Source organism: Mauremys reevesii, unplaced genomic scaffold (assembly GCF_016161935.1).
Source record: "Mauremys reevesii isolate NIE-2019 unplaced genomic scaffold, ASM1616193v1 Contig110, whole genome shotgun sequence".
In the NCBI taxonomy this organism is placed as follows: Eukaryota; Metazoa; Chordata; order Testudines; family Geoemydidae; genus Mauremys; species Mauremys reevesii.
This window is the reverse complement of record NW_024100728.1, coordinates 195082-214059: the sequence shown is the minus strand read 5'-3', so window position 1 is coordinate 214059 and position 18978 is coordinate 195082. Positions and strand designations below refer to the sequence as shown.

Below are 18978 nucleotides of genomic sequence, written 5' to 3'. Positions count from 1 at the left end.
GGCTCTGCCCTGGACTCTCCATTCGGGCCACCCCTTACTGAACGGGCAGCGCCCCAACCCGGACACGGGTCTCCAGCTTCGGCCTCTCCAGAGCAGGCCAATTCCCGCCCGTGTCGCACGTCCGACACTCCTGTTTCCACAGCCCAGAACGACGTCAACTCGCAAATAAAAAAGCTCAATGGAAACAAAAAGTTTCCATTGACCCAAAAAAGAATTTTTTTCGCTGCAAATTTTCATTTTGCAGGAATTTTTTGCCATTTTGTTCCAATTTGGAGCCTTCTTTGGTTTGAAAACACAGAATCCCGCCCCCCGCCCACCAACATTTAAATTCAACCAGCTTTCGTTTCCATCTCCCGATATTTGGCTTTGTGTTCCCAGAGCTTTGTAAAAGAGCCGCTGCCTAACCCAGGACGCCGCCTCCGTCGATTTACACTAAGTCGTGTGGACAATTCCCGTTCTTGGCTTCTATGTAAATAGGGAAGAATGTAAAAAATAATTGAAGCCAGGATTAGCGCAGTAACTTTTTAGTAGCGTGTGTGCGCGTGTGTTACAGGACAAAATTGTGCCACTGGCTTAGCCAGCCCTGCTCCCCGGTAGAATTAGGCTCGCGGACATATCAGGAGAGCTGGATTAATTCCAAAACGATGTCGGTTTCGTTGTGTATCATTGTTCCGTGAGGTGCCAACTGTTTAATGACTTTAACCCAGCAGACTTTGTATTCCCAAGGAAATAAAATGTATTTTACAAATCCACACGGTGTCTCACATTGTGTTCCCTTTTGGGGGGTCTTCCCAATGCCACACCATGGTGCTAGGGGGCGCTGTGCTGCAGGGAGGGGGGGGCTCTCCCTGGCAGGCAGGGCTGGCCCCGATGCCCCAGAGCGGCACTAGGGGGAGCTGTGCTGCAGGAAGGAGGGTGGAGGTGCTCTTCCCGGGCAGGGCTGGCCCCAATGCCTCAGGGCAGCAGTAGGGGGCGCTGTGCTGCATAGGGGCAGAGTGGGGGCTCTCCCCTGGCAGTCAGGGCTGGCCCCGATGTCCCAGTGTGAATCAAACAGAGCAAGGGCTTGAATCTGGGTCTTCCACAGCGCCGGCCCCACCAGCCCATTGGCTGTTCTGGGTCTGTCTCTCTCTGTGGTTCTTCATTAAAAAAATTCAGTCTTGGTTACCTCGTCACAGAACAAAATCAAACACCAAACCCCACCTCCAGCCCCAGCCACATGAGGCCGGCCGCCCCATGGATCTCTAGATCTCAGCACGACCCCATTCCCTGACTTCCTCCCCATCCCACACCTTGTGAACCCTGAGATCCTTCGCTCCTCGGATTTTCATGTCCTCCCAGTGATCTGGGAACTGATTATTTTTGTGCTGCCCTGCAAGGCGCCACCTCCAGGCCTGATTTGGAGCAACCCCCCCAACCGCTGAATCCAGATCCAGCAAACCTCTGAATTTGGAGCCTAATTCCCAGATTCTCAGCTCAGCCGGGGGCGGGGAGATCACCCAGCCCGGCCTCGTGTGTTGCCCAGGCAGTGGGGCTGCCCTGAATTTGGGGGGAGGCGCCAGGTGAGCCGCAACTGGATGCTAGCACTTAATAGCAGCGTATTCGCAGGTGAGGTCGCAGGTGAGGTCGGCGGCAGGCGCTGCTCTCTGGGTGGGAGGCTGCAGCTGGATGGCCGAGTACTGGACCTCGTCTGGGTCACCCTAGGGTGAAGAATAATAATGAAAACCCCCAGCTCTGATGGGGAACTTGACGTCAGCAGAGCTCAAGGCATGGCTGGGGAAACTGAGGCACCAGGCAGGGAAGTCACTTAGCCAAGGTCACCCAGCAGGCAGGCGGAAGAGCCAGAAAGAGAACCCAGGTATCCTGTGTTTCAAGCCAGTGGTCTATCCACTAGGCAACACTGTCTCCTAAAAACAACCCCCACACCCACAATTTTAGCCTTGATGATCACCACAGCGCCTGGCATTCTGGAGACCCCTTATGTCGACAGAAACACACCGGCTAAGGGCATCACCTCCGTAGTGGGAGATACGCAGGGAGGATAACAGTCCTACCACCGCTGCTGGCTAATGGAGCAACTCCTTTAGCTCCCCCCTGGGGATAACAGCTCTGCTACTCCTGCCGTCTAATGGAGCAGCTTCATCAGCTCAAGGCAATGCTGCTATTGAGTCACCAGCAGTTGGATCAGAGCTGACGCCCCCTACAGGGGAAAGGCCCCAGGCCCCATTCCCTGTCCCAGCCAGTGGATGAAATATTTCTGCAAACGCCAGCTGCCCACAGCTTGTCCCGCTGCCCCAGGCGATACAGAGCCCTCCCTCCAGGGCGCTCTCCTCTGCATGTCACGCCCCAGCCCCGTAACTCAGCCTCCCGCCCACCTCTGTGCCCTCCAGCTGCTGGGCGATGCCTCCTCCCCTGCCCTGCCCAGCAGCTGTGCTCCCCCTGACCCAGAGCACGCAGCCCAGCCTGATCTCGCTGCCCCTGGGAGCTGATCTCACAGGGGGCAGAGCTGGGATAGAACCCAGGAGTCCTGGGCCCCGTGTACACAGAGGAATGAGTCGCTCACCTGCGGTACTTTGCCCATGTCCATCGGCTGGCTGTAGATGTGGGATTGCTCGGTGCCGGCCGGAGAGCCTGGGCACAGCTCGGTGGTCGTGCTGCCACGGAAAGAGAGAACGTTAGGGGGGTGGGGATGGCGTGAGGCATTTGGTTGCTAGCGCTGGGTCGGCTGCAGCGCCGTGGCTGGGGATTGGACAGGCTGCGTCGGTCGACAGCTCAGAACCCCTGTGGGTCAGTGGCTGGGGGGACCCCTGGGCTAAAGCTCCCCAGAGCAGACATGAGTCGTGGATTTGGGGAATGGGGCCTTTCCCCTCTAGGGGGCACTGGCTCCAATCCAGCCCCAGAGCAGGGGACTGGCTGGCTCGAGGGCAGGACAGGGAAGGGGGCACAGGGCCTTTCCCTTGTAGAGCAGTGGTCCCCAAACTGTGGGGTGCAGCACCATGGGAGGGCCTGGGGGAACTTTCGGGGCAGCACAGCAGGGCCAGCTCCCATGGGGGGCAGGGAGGGAGCCCCAGCCAGCCCCGCTCTGCCCCAGCCGCAGCTCCTGCCCCAGCCTTGACCCCAGCTCCCGACCGCGGCTCTGGCCCCAGTCCCAGCAGGGGACGGGGGTGGGGTGGGTCAGGGAGGCAGTGCTGGCTACGATCCAGCCCCCGCCCCGAACAGGGCTCATCCCTCCAGCAGGGGGCACCACACACACACCCCCCCGCCCCCCAGCAGGAAGCATATTAAGCTCCTGTTGGCGACATTCTCCTAACACGTGGGCACCGCCCCACACCCAGCCCCTGCACAGTAGCTCCCAGCCAGGCCCTGCTGTTACCTGGGGGGCCCGGGTGGGGCCAGGCGGGCTGGCTGCCCCATGCCATAGTCCTGGGCGTTCTCGTAGATGTGTTCAGACATCGGGGTCTCCCCCGGGCCTGGCTGGTGCTGCAAGGCAGGGAGAAGTGAGGCCGCGAGCCACTGCTCTGGGACTGCTCGGTGATGTGTAATAACAAAGGGAAATGTACATAGAGCCCCCCAACCCCGATAAACTACCCAGGGGATTGGAAAGACCTTCTGTCCTGCTCAGGTACGCGTGTGTGTGTGGGGGGGATTTTATGATCCTGTTTTATGGAGGGGGAAACTGAGGGACAGAGCTCATCTAAAGTCAGGCAGTGAGTCAGCAGCAGAGCTGGGGATAGAACCCAGGAGTCCTGGCTCCCAGCCCCATAGACGCACTTACCGCATTGCTGCTCATTCCCTGGCGTTTGCGCCGCATCTTACTGCAAATAAAGGAGACCAACAGCTCAGAGGCAAAACATCATCTGCTTCGGTTCAGGGGGGAAGGAACAGGACAAAGGCTCCCACAAAATAGAACCTCCTGCCTGGGCTCGACCCCTGCTCTCCTGACGACCAGCCCAGCCGTTTCACCAGGAGGCCACCCAGCCCTGCCCAGGCCCCTTGCGGGTGTCAGGTATCTGTGTGGGACCCGACCACCACCATTCAATCACCTCCCCCCAGCTGGGTTTTGATGCATCTGAATGGGCTCTGCAACTCCGGCAAAGGCCAGGGGGAGGGGATGGGGATTGCCAGAGATCAGAGATGTGGATATTACCGGTTTGCAAAGCACAAATACCTCCAAGCTGTGACGCCGACCAGCCCCACCAGCAGTAACAGGACAAGCACAACTGTAAGTCCTATGATGTATGTGGGTGTCCCGGGGACTGGAAAGGAGAAACGAGGGTTATTGGATCAACCCTGCAGCAGATTTTTGAAGCCCTTTTGCTGATGGGTGGCAGCTGGGTAACAACCACACAGTGAGGCTGCCTGGGGATGGAGCATGACACGTGGTGCTAAGATGCAGCCACCTCTGGGGTGGGGAGCTGCGAAACAGCCGCACGCTGCCACTGCAGAGGGATGGGTAACTTGGTGCTTAGATGCAGCCATATCTGGGGCAGGGCAGCTGGGTAACAGCCGCACAGCAACACCGCACGGGCATGGGACTGTCATCTAATTTTACTGGGACTGTGTGCATGGGGGATGGGAGAGCTGGGGGTGACTTTATTTGAGGGACGATACCTGAGCCTGTAACCTGAGCCGGGAGGGGGATGGGGCCAGGTGCCACCTTTGCCCGGGACACTGGACAAAGGCTGCAGGAGGAGCTGGGGGGAGGGTGGCAGGAGACGGCTGCAGGGGAGTTTCAGTTTGAAGCTGGCTGGGGAAATGAAGGGAAACCCCGGGGTTGGAGTCTAAGCTCCCTGCCCCCCAGAGGGACCTGGCTGAGGGGTCCAGGTTGTACCTACAAGCTCTGCTTGGGACTGTGTCCTGTCGTCTAATAAACCTTCTGTTTTACTGGCTGGCTGAGAGTCACGGTGAATCGCCGGAAGAGGGGGGTGCAGGGCCCTGACTTCCCCCCACTCCATGACAACTGGTGGCAGAGGTGGGATCTACTGCACCCCATGGATGGCGCGTCCTGCAGTAAGTGACTGGGAAGCAGTGAAACAAAGGGGGATTGACAGGGACCAGGCGTGCTGTGCTGAAGACTCAGCGAGGAGCGTGGGGCGGAGGAGCTACGCTTAACCCCTGAGAGGTGGGGACCTGAGAAGGGCTGGCACACAAGGGGTCCCCTGGAAAGCGTGGGGAGCGGCGAGCACCCAGGCCTGCGAGGGGCCAGCAAGCAGGTGTACAGCAAGCGCCTTAAGAGCGACCTGGTGGCGCTGTGCAGGCAGAGGGGGCTGCGCAGTGGGAGGCTCACCAAAGAACAGCTGATGGCCCAGCTGGAGGAGGAAGGTCGCTCAAATGAACCGATCTCTGTCTCTGAGGGAAGCAGCCCAGCAGATGCAGCACAGGCACCGCTGTCTGTTCCAGCTGGGAGTGGTCAGCCGGCTGCTGCGGGCTTCCCGAGACCCCTCCTACCTATCCTAGGGGAAGGGCTGGCAGGAGCCCAGTGAATACCACGGGCACCATGACCCCCCCGGCCAGCAGGGGATCCTCCCGGCGGAGCTCCCCATCGCTGGAGCTGAGGTGGCTGAAATGGGAGAAGGAAATAAGGCTAAAAGAGCTGGAGTTGAGGCAGCAGGAACTGATGAAGGAGCGAGCAGAACGGGAGAAACAAAGACAGCATGAAAAAAAACGGAAGCAGCATAAAGAGCGACAGAGACAGCATGAGCTGGAGCTGGCCAAGCTGAGGAGCAGCGACCCCCCGGCTGCGGTGAGTGAGGGGGACCCAGGACTGCATGGAGATTTGATAAGGGCGTCCTGGCCCGGCGTAAGGAAGGGGAGGACAGAGATGACTTCCTGAATGCCTGTGAGACGGCCTGCGAGCTGCACAGGGTTGACCCGGCAGAGGCTCCAGTTTCTCACCCCCTTACTGGACCCCAAAGCCGTGGCGATGTACAGCCGAATGAAAGGGGCGGAGGCAGGGAACTATGAACTGTTGAAAAAGGCCCTGCCCCGCGAGTTTGGGCTGACTCCCGAGATGTACCGGAGTGAGCGTAAAACCCCTGAGGTCACATATCTAGAACTGGCCCTCCGGATGCAGGGATACGCCCACACGTGGGCAGATGGGGCCCCAGCTAGGGAGGACGTGCTTAACCTAATGGTACTGGAGCAATTGTATGAACAGTGTCCATCCAACCTGAAGCTGTGGTTGGTGGGCAAAAAGCCAGAGGACCTGCGACGCGCAGGGCAGCTGGCTGACGAGTCTGTGACCAGCCAGTCAGGGGGTGGCAGGGAGAAGTCCCATAGGATGAGATCCACCATGATGCAGAGAGAAAGTCACCCTGGGACCTCCCAAAGGGGAACCATGGAGAACCCCCTCCCAAGGGGAACATCCGGCATCAGGACCAACCAACCAGCTTCTCTGGGGGTCTGGATGCTCCAGACACAATGTTCTCAGTTTACAGGGTGGGTGCGGGGCTGTTCCTGCGGAGCAAATGCCTTGTTCCCCTGAAGGTGGATGGGAGGAAGGTCAATGGATACTGGGACACGGGCGCTGAGGTGACACTGGCCCGGCCTGAGGAGTTAGCTCCAGATCGGGTGATGCCCAACACCTACCTGACCCTGACCCCATTCAAGGTGCCCGTGGTGAGGGTACATCTGAAACAGGGGGCCAAGAAGGGCCTCACGGACACGGGGGTGCACCACCATTTGCCCACCAAGGTGTTAATGGCGGGGGGGAACCTAGAGAACTGGCCAAGCAACCTGCAGAACGCTCTAGTCGTGACCCATAGCCAGAGCCAGCAAGGGGCATGACGCCCTGTTCTTGGGAAGGATATCACATCGGATGCACAGAACCCTACCCTGGTGGGGAGGAAGTGCCCAGGAACAAGGCTCAGAGGGGCTGCAGCTTCCGACCCAGCCAGCGAGAGGGAGCCGATCCCCATCCCTTCTCCAGCCGCTGAGTTCCAGGCCGAGTTGCAAAAAATCCCTCCTTGCGGAAGCTAAGGGACCTGGCCAATCTCAGTGTGGTACGATGGGAAGAGGTTACAAGGAGAGGTTCCTGTGCAGAAAGGGGTTCCTATACCGAGAGTGGGCTCCCCCAGGGGAGATGGAGTCATGGGGGATCGTGGGCAGCTGGTGGTACCTCAGAAGTCTCGCTGCCAGCTGCTGTGCTGGGCCCATGACATCCCTCTTGCAGGGCACCAGGGGATCCGGTGCACCAGGCAAAGGCTGCTACAGAACTTTTACTGGCCTGGGGTCTTTACTACTGTCCAACGGTATTGCCGATCCTGTGACCCCTGTCAGAGGGTGGGGAAGGCCCGGGACAAGGAGAAAGCATCTTTGAAACACTTGCCCATCATAAAGCAGCCTTTCCAGAAGGTGGCTATGAACATAGTGGGACCTCTCAGCAAAACAACGCGGTCGGGTAAGAAATTTCGCCACCCGCTACCCCAAGGCAGTGCCCTTATCGTCCACTAAAGCAGACACCGTGGCAGATGCGCTGCTAATCATTTTCAGCCCAGTGGGGTGCCCCAAGACAGTCTTGACAGACCAACGGTCCAGCTTCATGTCGGCCCTGCTCCGGTGCTTGTGGGAGAAATGTGGGGTCCGGCATAACTGGGCCTCAGCGTATCACCCCCAGTCCAACGGGCTGGTGGAGAGGTTCAATGGGACACTAAAGATGATGCTAAAAAGATTTCTGAACCAGCACCCGCAGGATTGGAACAAGTACTTACCTCACCTGCTGTTTGCATACAGGGAAGTACCCAGGAGTCTACCGGGTTTTCACCTTTCGACCTGTTATACGGCAGAAGGGTAAGGGGATCCCTAGACCTGATGAGAGATGAATGGGAGGGGAAGACCACTCCCGATGAAAAGTCAGTGGTGAAGTATGTCCTGACCTTCCGGGAAAGACTTGCTAAGCTCATGGGCCTGGCCAGGAAAAATCTGGCCAGATCCCAGAGGAAGCAAAAGGTCTGGTATGACCGCACGGCGCGGGCCCGCACCTACGCCACCAGGAATCAGGTGATGGTTCTCATCCCTGTGAGGAAAAACAAACTACAGGCCTCCTGGGAAGGGCCTTTCAAGGTTGTCAAGCAACTAAAGAAGGTAAACTATGTGGTGGAGCTGTCTAACCAGGCACACCACTGCTGGGCGTACCATGTCAATATGATGAAGCCATATTATGACAGGGGGAATGTGGTGTTGGCCGTGTGTGGACATTGGGAGGACATTGGGAGATGACCCTTTAGTAAATCTATTCCCTGAAACAAGAGCTGGCTCCCCACTGGAAACAATTCCCTTCTCTGATCGGCTAACCCCTGCCCAGCAAGCTGAGATCAGAGGGGTGCTGCATCTGTACCAACAGCTGTTTTCCAACCAGCCTGGACACACTAATCTGACTATCCACCGGGTGGAGACTGGATCGCACCCGCCTGTAAGATGCTCCCCATTCCAAGTCACAGGAAAAACTGTGCAGGACCTAAAAAAAGAGATCAGGGGCATACTGGCTTTGGGGGTGATCCAGCCCTTGGGCCTCACCAGTGGTGCTGGTCCCCAAGAAGGACGGGTCGATCCAGTTCTGTGTGGACTATCGAAAGCTCAATGCCTTCACCGTATCTGATGCCTACCCCATGCCCAGGCCTGACGAGCTCCTAGACAAGCTGGGAGGCGCTCGGTAGCTCACCACCATGGATCTTACCAAGGGCTACTGGCAAGTGCCGCTGGATGCAGATGCCAGGCTGAAATCGGCCTTCATCACCCCTCTGGGGCTCTATGAGTTCCTGGCCCGGCCTTTTGGCCTGAAGGGAGCGCCGGCCACCTTCCAGCGCCTGGTGGATCAGCTACTGTGGGGGGTGGAGAGTTTTGCTGTGGCGTATATTGATGACATCTGTGTCTGTAGCCAGCCCTGGGAGGGTCACGTGTCCCAGGTTAGACAAGCGCTGGACAGACTCCAGGAGGCTGGGCTGACCGTAAAGGCTGAGAAGTGCAAGGTGGAGATGGCTGAAGTATCTGACCTGGGCCATCGGGTGGGGAGCAGCTGCCTAAAGCCGGAACCAGCCAAGGTGGAGGTGATCAGACACTGACCCGCTCCCCAAACCAAAAAGCAGGTCCAGGCCTTTATCGGGATGGCGGGGTACTGTCGAAGGTGTGTGCCCCACTTTAACTCCATAGCCACCCCCATCACTGAGCTATGCAAGAAGGGGAAGCCAGACAAGGTGGTCTGGACCAAGCAGTGCCAGAGGGCTCTCCGGGCGCTGAAGAAAGCTCTGGTCAGTGGCCCAGCTCTGGCAAACCCAGACTTTAACAAGCCCTTTATGGTGTTCACCGACGCCTCAGACACAGGGCTGGGGGCGATGCTAATGCAGGATAACAAAAAGGGGAAGAAACACCGCATCGTGTACCTGAGCAAAAAGTTCCTACCCTGGGAGCAAAACTATGCGGCCATCACAAAGAAATGCCTGGCCATGGTGTCACAGCGTGGGGGGAAGTCAGGGCCCTGCACCCATCCCCCATGCAGACAGTCCCAGTAAAACTAGACACATTCCCAGGTCAGTCCACCCCGCTCCCTACTGCGTCACAAACCCCATTTCCCACCGGGATCCCCTCAGCTGCCGGCCACCCCGGTACCAGGCGTAGGAGTTGGGGGCGGGGAGGCTGCTGGTGTAACTGCACGTTAGTGTCACCGATTCCCCTTCCTGCAGGCTGGTGCCCGGTGCTGCCATAACACGGACACCTGTGGGGGCGTCTGGGGGGTGAGACGGAGACATGGAGAGTGAACGGAGAGTGGGGGGGACCTGGTCCAGAGGGGGGAAGGGATCCAGGGCAGGGGGCGAGGGGCAGGGCCTGGCCCATGTGGCTCCTGGGGGTCAGAACAGGCAGGGGAATAAGGGGGAGGGGTCCCCCAGAAGGGTCTGGGGGCTCAAGGCAATTGGGGAGGGGAGCGTGTCTGGCCCAGAGCAAGCTGGGGGCCAGGGGCAGGGGAGGGGTGGGACGGGGACTAGCCCATATGGGTCTGGGGGGTCTCTGGCAGTTGGGGCGGCAGAGACTGTCCCAGAGGGGTCTGGGGACACAAGGCAGAGGGAGGGGCAGGGCCTGGCACAGAGGCGGCTGGACAGCCAGGAAGGTGGGAGGGGACAGGGCCCAGCTCAGTGTGGAATGGGGCCCCGGGTCAGGTAGGGGGATGGGCAGTGTCCCGGAGGGGGCTGGGGGCCCAGGGCAGGTGTGGGGGGGGGACACAAACTGAATGTGTTGCTGCTGGGCCCAGCCATGGGAGTGATGCAGAGGAGGTTGGGGGCCCAGCCTAGAGGAGCAGCACAGGAATTAACCAAACCCGGTTATTAGGAGGTGGGGGTGGAATATGAGTCTGGGGCTCATGAGGTGGGTGGGGTGAAGCAGGGGGATGAGGTGGGGGCACGTCGGGCTGCTCCAGGAGGCCGTGTGGGGAGCATCGGGGGCTGCGAGGGAGGAGGCTCTCGCCAGCCCTCGCTGCTTACGCTGAACTTGGACCGATTCCCTCGCAGAGAGGCTCAGATACCCCCAGCCGGGGCCGGAGACCCAGACCCCGCACGCGTAGCTCCCTCCGTCAGAGACGGCTGCCTTGTCAACACGTAAATCCTGCCCGGCTTCTGGCAGCCACACGTCCCCGCGGGACCAGACGTACCCAGCGATGGGCCGCAGGGCAGCAGCCTGGCAGCGCAGGGTAAAATTGTCGCCTTCCCTCAGCGCTGCCTTCCCTGCCGGCCACGAAACCTCGACCCTGGGCACGTTGGGGGCGACTGAGGGCGAGAGTCGGGTGAGAGTTAGTCAGAGAGGCCCCGGGACTGAGCGAAGGGGCAGGTCCCTCCCCGTCCAGTCCCACGGGGCAGGAATATTTGCTAAAGCCAGATTACAGTTTTTGAGGGAATAGAACCGAGAAGTCCTGATTCTCAGCACCCCCTGCTCTCACCGACATATCCACTCCCCTCCCAGAGCTGGGGAAAGAACCCAGGAGTCCTGACACTGAGTCTCCCCAACCTTAACCCACTAGACCACCCCCCTCCCCAAAATGGGGACACAAGCCAAGAATCCTGACTCCCTGCTCCCAAGCTCTAGCCACTAGTCCTCCCTCTTCTCCCCTCCCTGTGTCAGGGATAGAACCTAGGCATCCTGGCTCCCACCCCCCCTGCTCTACCCATGCCATGTCTAGCAGCAGAGCTCACCTGTCCCCAGGGGCTGGGATTGGTCAGAGTCACACTCATCCCTGTATCCATCCACCTGGCATCTCAGCGTCGTGCCGGGGCCCAGCTGGGACGGGGATATTCGCAGCTCGGTCACCCCAGCCCTGCCTGGGGTTTGCTCTGGGCTCCGCCGTGCACCATCTCGGTCGTACCAGGAGGGGCGATGGGGGCAGGCGGCCCCCATGGAGCAGGTGAGGGAGGGTCCCGGTTCCAGTCGGTGCCCCAGGGAGGGCTGGCACCGATCGTCTGTGAGGAGAGGAGGGGTGAGGAGCCACTGAACCCTGCTGGGCCCTGGGGCTGGCACCTCCCAGGGGCCGCGGCCTGGCTGCAGAGCGGGGAGCAGCCCCCAGGGGGCGGGCGCGGCCCAGCCTGGGGGCTCGACTGCCCGGGGCAATGAGGGCTCGTGGCAATGGGGGAGAGCAGCAAAAGTTGGCCTGAGACACGGGGAGCGCTGGGTCTGCCCGGAGGGGGGCAGCCGCCAATGGGGGCACCACACATCGGGCCTCAGACCAGAGCCCTAAGCGGGACTGTTTTGAATTCTGTCCCGTTCCTGTTATTCAAGTGCCCGGCTTTGGTTTTTGCATTTTCACCCCCCTCCCAGCCACAAAAACCTTCGATCCCACAAATCCCGCAAGAGAGACAGATTCCCCCACGCTGCTAAAAACCAACCAACCGACAGACAGAAACCGCTGGGTGAAGATATGATCGATACCAATGGAATTCAGACCCAATTTTTACCACTAAAAGAATAAAACAAATCTTGCTTGAGCCAGGTACAAACACACTGTAACTCCTGTTATCACAGAACACGTCTCTGACCTGCCTTGGGCCGGTGCATTTCCCCAGGTTTGGAGCGAGGGAGAGAAACATGGAGAGGAAAGAGAAGCTCAAACAAAATATTTAGCAATTTCCCCACTAGGCGACTGTTGATACATTTGTGAGATTTAGTGTTTTCCAGCCAATTCCCACAGCCTGTTTTTTTGCCCACCTGAAACCCCCACAACAAAGCACATTTTATCCGCTTCTGCTATTCTGCCGGGGGGTCCTGCAGGGTCCCAGTCCCACTATCGGGCTCCCCCTGAGACCCCTCACGCCTGCTGCATTACGCTGGCTGCAGGGTCAGTCTCAGCGGCTCTTCAGCACGGGCCAAGGGTTAGACCAGGGCCGCCCAGAGGATTCCGGGGGCCAGGGGTCTTCGGTGGCGGGGGGGCCCTTCCGTTCCGGGACCCGCTGCCGAAGTGCCCCGAAGACCCGCGGCGGGGGCCCCCCTGCTGCCAAATTACCGCTGAAGCGGGACCCGCCGCTGAAGTGCAGCCCGGTCTTTGGCGGTAATTCGGGGGGGGGGTGTCCCCGCCGCGGGTCTTCGGGGCACTTCGGCGGCAGGTCCTGCTTCCCCTCCGCCCCGGCCCCAGCCTCTTACCCCCGGCTCCCTCCTCACCCGGAGCCTCAGCGCCTCGCAGAACAGCTGCAGCGTGTGGCCGGCAGGGCCTGAGCTCCGTCCCGCTCTGAGCCACGTGGTGAGGGGGCGGGGCTGGGAGCTCCACGCCGAGCGGAGGGAGCCGAGCTCAGCCTGGAGCTCCCGGCCCCGCCCCCTGACCACGCGGCTTGGATCGGGGCGGGGCTCTTGGGCTCCGGCGGAGACTCGGCGCTTGATGCGCTGAGGCTCCAGGAGAGGGGCGGAGGCGGGAGCTTCCGCTGTTCTCTTGGGGGCCCCTGCGGAGCCCGGGGCCCGGGGCAAATTGCCCCCTTTGCCCCCCCCTCTGGGCGGCCCTGGGTTAGACAGAGTGACGGGGACGCGGGTCTGACAACACAGCCCAGGAGTCTGACCCATAAGTCCCCCCTGTTCTAACCACTATCCCCCCTTCCCCTAGAGCTGGGGAGAGAACCCAGGAGTCCTGGCTCCCAGCTCTAACCACTTGGATTGCAGAGCAAGGCAGAAAGGGTGTGTGTGTGTGTGTGTGTGAGAGAGAGAGAGAGAGAGACCCGGGGCTGCTGGGCAGAAGTTGGTTACCGGAGACATTGAGCTGCTGTCCTGTCTGGCCCGTCCATGCGTTACGGGTGCTGCCATTGGTCACTACTTCGAACCGGAAGCGGTAGATGCCCCGATCGCTGGGGTGCAGCCCTGCCACCCGCAGGGAGCAGTTGTGCTGCAGGTCCCCCAGGTAGCGGACGCGCCCCTTGAAGTCAGCGTGGACACGAGCCTCGTCCGAGTGATACACGGTTTGACCCCCTTCCCGTGTCCAGCTCACGGCCCTGACCATCCACCCTGCGGGGTAGGTGAAGGAGCAGGGGATGATCACGCAGGAGCCGGCCCCTCCAGCAAGGGGCCCTGGAGCGAGTGTCACTTTCCACTCCTGGGCGTAGGCACCTGCTGGGGACAGGAATCGGGGGTCAGACCGGGCCCAGGGAGATGGGGAACCCGCCCCGCAGGCTGGGCTGCCGCACAGATCCCGCCGGGAGAGGCCAGCATCAGCTCAGCCCCCAAACCAGGGGCTTTAAAACACAATGGCGGATGTTGTGTTGTGGGGCTCTCCTGGTCTGGGGGTGACAATAAGCCCAGCGAGGGCTCTCCTGTGAATTGGGGAAGGGGAGTTTGGAGATCCCCCTCCCCAACATCAGCCCATCACCTGCCCAGCAATTCCTGCCCAGAACCCCAGTTCCTGAATCACTCCAGGACCCCCAAGTTCTCCCATCAGTCCAGGGCAACCCCCTCCCCCGCATCTGTCCAGCCACCCTCAGTCTACTCCATCCTCTGCTTCCCATTAGTTCACCCCCCCTCAGTTCAGTTCCCCTAAATCCGTGCTCAGTTCACCTCCCCTGGCCACCCCCTTCAGTCCAGCCCCCCTCAGTTCACCTACCTACCCCCCTCAATTCAGCCCCCCATATCGCCCCTCAGTGCACCCCTCATCCTCTCTCAGTTCATCCCCCCCACAGCTGGGTGTTTGACCCTGGGGCAGAGGCCCTGACAGGAGGAGGAACCCCACTGGCGAGGGATCAGGTTAGGGTTGCCAAGTTTGGTTGTACAAATTCCTGGAGGTTTCATCACATGACAATCTCTAATTACAGATTAATCTTTAATTCCTGGACAATCCAGGACAATCCTGGAGGGTTGGCAACCCTAGGTCAGGTGCTTCCCATGCACAAGGAGCCGGGTGCAGACGCGGGCAGGGCCCAGCCAGGCCGGAGCTGGGCGGACAGGCAGGGCAGGGAGCAGAGCTCTCCAGGCCGGCCCAGCAGACGCCCCGACTCGCCGGGGCAGCGAGAAGCCCGGAGGCAGGACGTGGCACAGGGCAAACGGCAGCCCGGGGGCCGAGAGCGGCTGAGGCCCTCGCTACTCAGCCCAGGGTGGCCGGGACTAGACCAGGCTGACTCTGCCCTGAGAACCAGGCGTGTTCTCCACCGGGTGAAACCAGCAGCGAGGACCCGGCCGCTCGGGGTCAGGGTCAAGGCCAGACGCCCCCTGGGCTTGAACTGGAGCCGCTGGCGCGAGTGGCTGGGACTTCCCTGCGCTGGAACCCGGTTCCGAGCCCCCTCCTGGCAGTGTAGACGCACTCCCAGGGCTGGGAAACGGTCCCCACCGGCCCCCTGGGCGGCAGCGCAGCGCGTCTGTGTGAATTACTCACCGCTCAGAAGGCAAAAGGCAGCGACCAGCACCCAGGCCATCTCCGTCCAGCACAGAGCGCTCAGCCGGCCTGGGGGGACAGGGGCCGGGAATGAGTCACCTGCAGCATTTCTGGGGGACAGCTCGTCTGCGCCGGGTGATAGCGTCCGGCCACGGGATCGGCTGCGACACCAGGGATTTTACACCTAGAGCCCTTCGTAAAAGCATTTCCTAACCAGAAGGGAGTAAAGCTCGGAGATTGGCCCGGTGGAGCGATGACTGGTTGCATTTCTATCCCTGTGTGCTTAGCAGGCCGTGTGTGCAGGACTCATAGCCCCAGGTGTGAAATGCAGCCACCTCTGGGGAGGGGCGCATGGCTGTTTGGCAGCTCACAGCAACACAGAGGGCAGGTTCAGGGCAGGACCGAAGGATGGTTCGTATTTGGGGCTGACATGTGCAGGGAGAGTCAGGGAGGTGGAACGGAACAAACCATTTCAAGGGGCGGTAGGGTCCCCAGGGGGGCATCCTGACCCCTTGGGATAGAGCCATGTGGGGGAAGGGTATCACAGGCCCAAGGGGCAGGGTTGGGGTTCAGTGGCTCAGCTGGGAACAGCAAAGCCCCAGAAGCAGAGATCAGCCCTGACTGCAAGGGGAGAGCCCCCTACAGAGCCCCGCTGCCCCATCCTACATCTCCGCACCCCCTAGCGCTTCCTCTGCTGCTTCGTCTCCGATAGCTGGATTGTTTATCAGGTCCTGTCTCTGTGTGAATCTGTGACCACAACTTGGGCAGAGCCAGTGTCTGATGTTACCCGACCGCTCTGAGAACGTCTCTCTGGGTAATGGGACAACTGGCCAGCGAGGGTCTGAGGGCCAGGGTGTGTCTGAAAATAAATTTCCCTTTGCAGAGCTGGGACAGAACCCAGGAGTCCTGGCTCCCAGCTTCCCTTCCTTTAACCCACTAGCCCCCACCCTGCTCCCAGAGCTGACACTGAACCCAGGAGTCCTGGCTCCCAGCCCCCAGTTCTACCCCAAACATCAGGCTCCCTCTCTATACAGTTGATCAGTCTAGCGTGGTCTCCCCCATATGATCTCAGACACCTTCACAGACTGCCCAGTTGTTGATCTGTTCAACAAGCAGTGAAATGCAGCCTTCTCTGGGGTAGGGCACGGCAGCTGTTTAACAGTGCAGGGTAATGTTGCCCTGCCATGCTCAGTCCCCATATCTTACACCGTGAGCTCATCGGGCGGAGACTGGCTCTCACGCCGTGTTTAGAAGGCCCCAGTGTATTTTCAATGCTACCCCCCAATCACAGTGTGACAGTGTGGCCTAGTGGCTAGAGCAGAGCAGTGGGACACAGAGCCCTGGGTTCTACTCCTAGATCTGTCATGGACCCACCATACAATAGCAGGTCAGTCACTGCTCCTCCCTGTACCTCAGTTTCCTCGCCCACCTAGTGTCTATTTTAATTGTAATTTCTGTGGGGCACGGACTGTCTCTGGCTGTGTCTGGGCAGTACCTGGCACAATGGGGCCGTGATCTCAGCTGGGGCCTCTCCCATAAGAAACTCTCACCGTTTAATCTCCTTTCAGTGATTTAGAGATGCGAAGAATCGTTCTCCCCAAATCTGGCTTTTTGCCCCAAAACAAGGAACAGCAGCATTTACCTGGGCCTTGGGCCTGAGTTAACGGCTGGGACTCTGGTCTGATCCCACCGCTGACACTAACGGGAGAGCAGGGAGGTTGGGGGCAGGTATCGAGGAATCATAGAATCATAGAATCTCAGGGATGGAAGGGACCTCAGGAGGTTGTCTAGTCCAACCCCCTGCTCAAAGCAGGACCAACCCCAACTATAATATATTAATATATATATACTAAAATATAAATTATCATATTTGTCTACATCTGTGGCAATAGCCCCAGGCGCTGTGAGTGGCTGGTGGCTCAGGGGAGGGAAGGGAACCGTGATAGTGTGTTCCTGGCCTTTAAAGGCAACGTACTTGCTGCTTTGGTAGCAATAATGTCTACTGGTTACAGTGACTGAGACTCAGGACTTCTGGTTTTTATCCCCAGCTGGGGGAGGAGCATAGAGTCTAGTGGTTAGAGCAGGGGGCTGAGAGTCAGGACTCGGGGGTTTTCCCGTGGGAGCCTTTCACTTTGTTGTCTTGCTGTGGCAGAGAAACTTCCCCTTTCTCTGGAAATTGTGAAAGCTCAGCCCCAGTGCTGATTACAACGGGGTGTGTGTGTGGTGGTGCCAGTTCCTTTTAACCCTGTCCAGCCCCCGAATCTCCCCAGCCACAGGCCAAAGGGGCTGCTGGGTCAGAGTTCGAAGGCCCACGACCCCCGGGCTCTGAGAGACCCTGGTGAAGGGATGAGGCTTGGTCCTGTTCTAGCGCCGGCCAGCTGGGATCTCAAAGCATCTGAGGAGCCGCTCAGCTCTCGGAGTGAGAGAAGGGTCCCCATCCCCCAGGGGTTAAGGGGCAGAACCAAGACTGGAATCCAGGAGTCCTGAGTCCCAGCCCCACTGCTCCAACCCACAGGACCCCACTCCCCAGGGCCGGCTTTAGGAAGTGCGGGGCCCAATTCGAACAGTTTTGATGGGCCCCCAGCAGGGATGTCTAAAAAAAAAAAACCACACATGTAAAAAAACATGTGAGGCTTGTATTCACTGGACAGTGCTCTGAGTCTTCAGCGGCACTTCGGCAACGGGTCCTTCACTCGCTCCAGGTCCCCGGCGGCACTGAAGGACCCGCCGCCGAAGACCCAGAGCGAGCGAAGAACCCGCCACCGAATTGCCACCGAAGACCCAGAGCGCCGCCAGGTGAGTAAAAATTAAAAAGGCGCCTCTAGCCAGGGAAGGGATTTTCACTGGGCATGGGGCCCGATTCAGGGGAATTGGTGGAATAGACCTAAAGCCGGCCCTGCCGCTCCCCTCCCCTAGCTGGGGATAGAACCCAGGAGTCCTGACTCCCAGACACTGTGATGGGTTCCCTGGGGTGAAACCTGGAACTGGGGCACTGCTGAGCCCTCTGGCTAACCAACCTAGGGTTAGCACACTGTGACGCTGAGTAAGGACTGAGTCTGGGGAGGGCTCCAGGGAGATGGTGTCTCCAGGGAGGAAGCCCTGGGGATACGGCCCCATACCAGGGCTGGACACCTTGTCCAAGAGGACGTGAGATTGTATAAAAGATCCTTGGGTCCTGATTCCGTCATCTCAGACCTGCTTAGAGTTCATCAGGGGAAGTTTGAGTCAGAAGATTGAGGTCCCAGTTATGCTGGTACGGCCTGAATGTGAGATTTGGACATTGGACTCTAAACTATGAACTATTTCTGAAAGAACTCAGTTTCCCCAGCCGTGCCTTGAGCTCAGCTGACATAAAGTTCCCCGTCGGAGCTGGGCATTGTCATTATTATTCTTCACCCTAGGGTGACCCCGATGAGGTCCACTACTCGGCCATCCAGCTGCAGCCTCCCACCCGGAGAGCGGAGCCTGCCGCCGACCTCACCTGCGAATACACTGCTATTAAGCGCTAGCATCCAGCTACGGCTCACCTGGTGCCTCCCCCCACGGCTGCCAGCCAACTGCACACGCTTGCTGCTAGCGCCGGCTTCTCGGTCAGGGATCCCGCGAGGCAGCGGAGGGGCAAGGAGGAGACACGAGACAAACAGATTTCCACGGCCAGAAGGGGCCAGTTTGGTCAGCTGGTCTGACCTGGGCCAGAGCCAGGGGCAGCTCTAGGCAGCAGCAAAGCAAGCACCTGCTTGGGGCAGCCCATTTGCAGGGGCGGCAGGGATCCAGCCTGGGAGCTGAGAACCAACAGGGGGCTCTGGCAGCTGTAGTTCCTTGGGTAGCTCCCTGCCTATAGAGCCAGCCCTGGAGCAGGGAACGAACTACATTTCCCAGCATACCCTTGGACACTACCAACTGGAAAGGAAGGAGGGGGACCTCATAACTTTCAAAAAACAGGACACTCCACGGGGAGGGAGGGTAGCCCCCCCATCGACTCCCTCCAACTGCCCCCTACAGAAACCCCAACCCATCCAAACCCCCCCCCCCCCCGGTTCCCTGATCACCCTCTCCCGGGACAAAAAACCTAGAGCCAGTCCTGCCCAAGTGATCTCTGTGCATCTGGAACTGGGGGCGGGGCCGCACAGCCGGATGCAGGATTCCACCGGAGGTCGCCCCTGAAT

The 18978-nt window shown here is 59.6% G+C and overlaps 1 protein-coding gene across 1 annotated transcript; it reads right to left on the bottom strand.

Annotated features, from left to right (window-relative positions):
• Positions 1–824: 824 nt before the first annotated feature.
• On the bottom strand, positions 825–13450 carry LOC120392715 (B-cell receptor CD22-like). Its single transcript, XM_039517484.1, has 8 exons — positions 13201–13450; positions 11172–11435; positions 10467–10748; positions 4166–4253; positions 3773–3812; positions 3371–3477; positions 2561–2651; positions 825–1697 (listed from the first exon to the last, which is right to left on the bottom strand). The coding sequence occupies exons 1-8, from the start codon at positions 13448–13450 to the stop codon at positions 1578–1580; spliced, it is 1242 nt and encodes a 413-aa protein (XP_039373418.1). The 3' UTR covers positions 825–1577.
• Between the last annotated feature and the right edge of the window lie 5528 nt (positions 13451–18978).

Excerpts from the sequence above, each read along its gene's own strand:
- LOC120392715 (XM_039517484.1), bottom strand. The coding sequence starts at position 13,450 with ATGGTCAGGGCCGTGAGCTGGACACGGGAAGGGGGTCAAACCGTGTAT. Across the intron at positions 11,436-13,200 it reads ACAGCAGCTCAATGTCTCCG|ACGATCGGTGCCAGCCCTCC; the intron begins GTAACCAACTTC and ends CTCTCCTCACAG. Across the intron at positions 4,254-10,466 it reads GGAATCGGTCCAAGTTCAGC|TCCCCGGGACACCCACATAC; the intron begins GTAAGCAGCGAG and ends TCTCCTTTCCAG.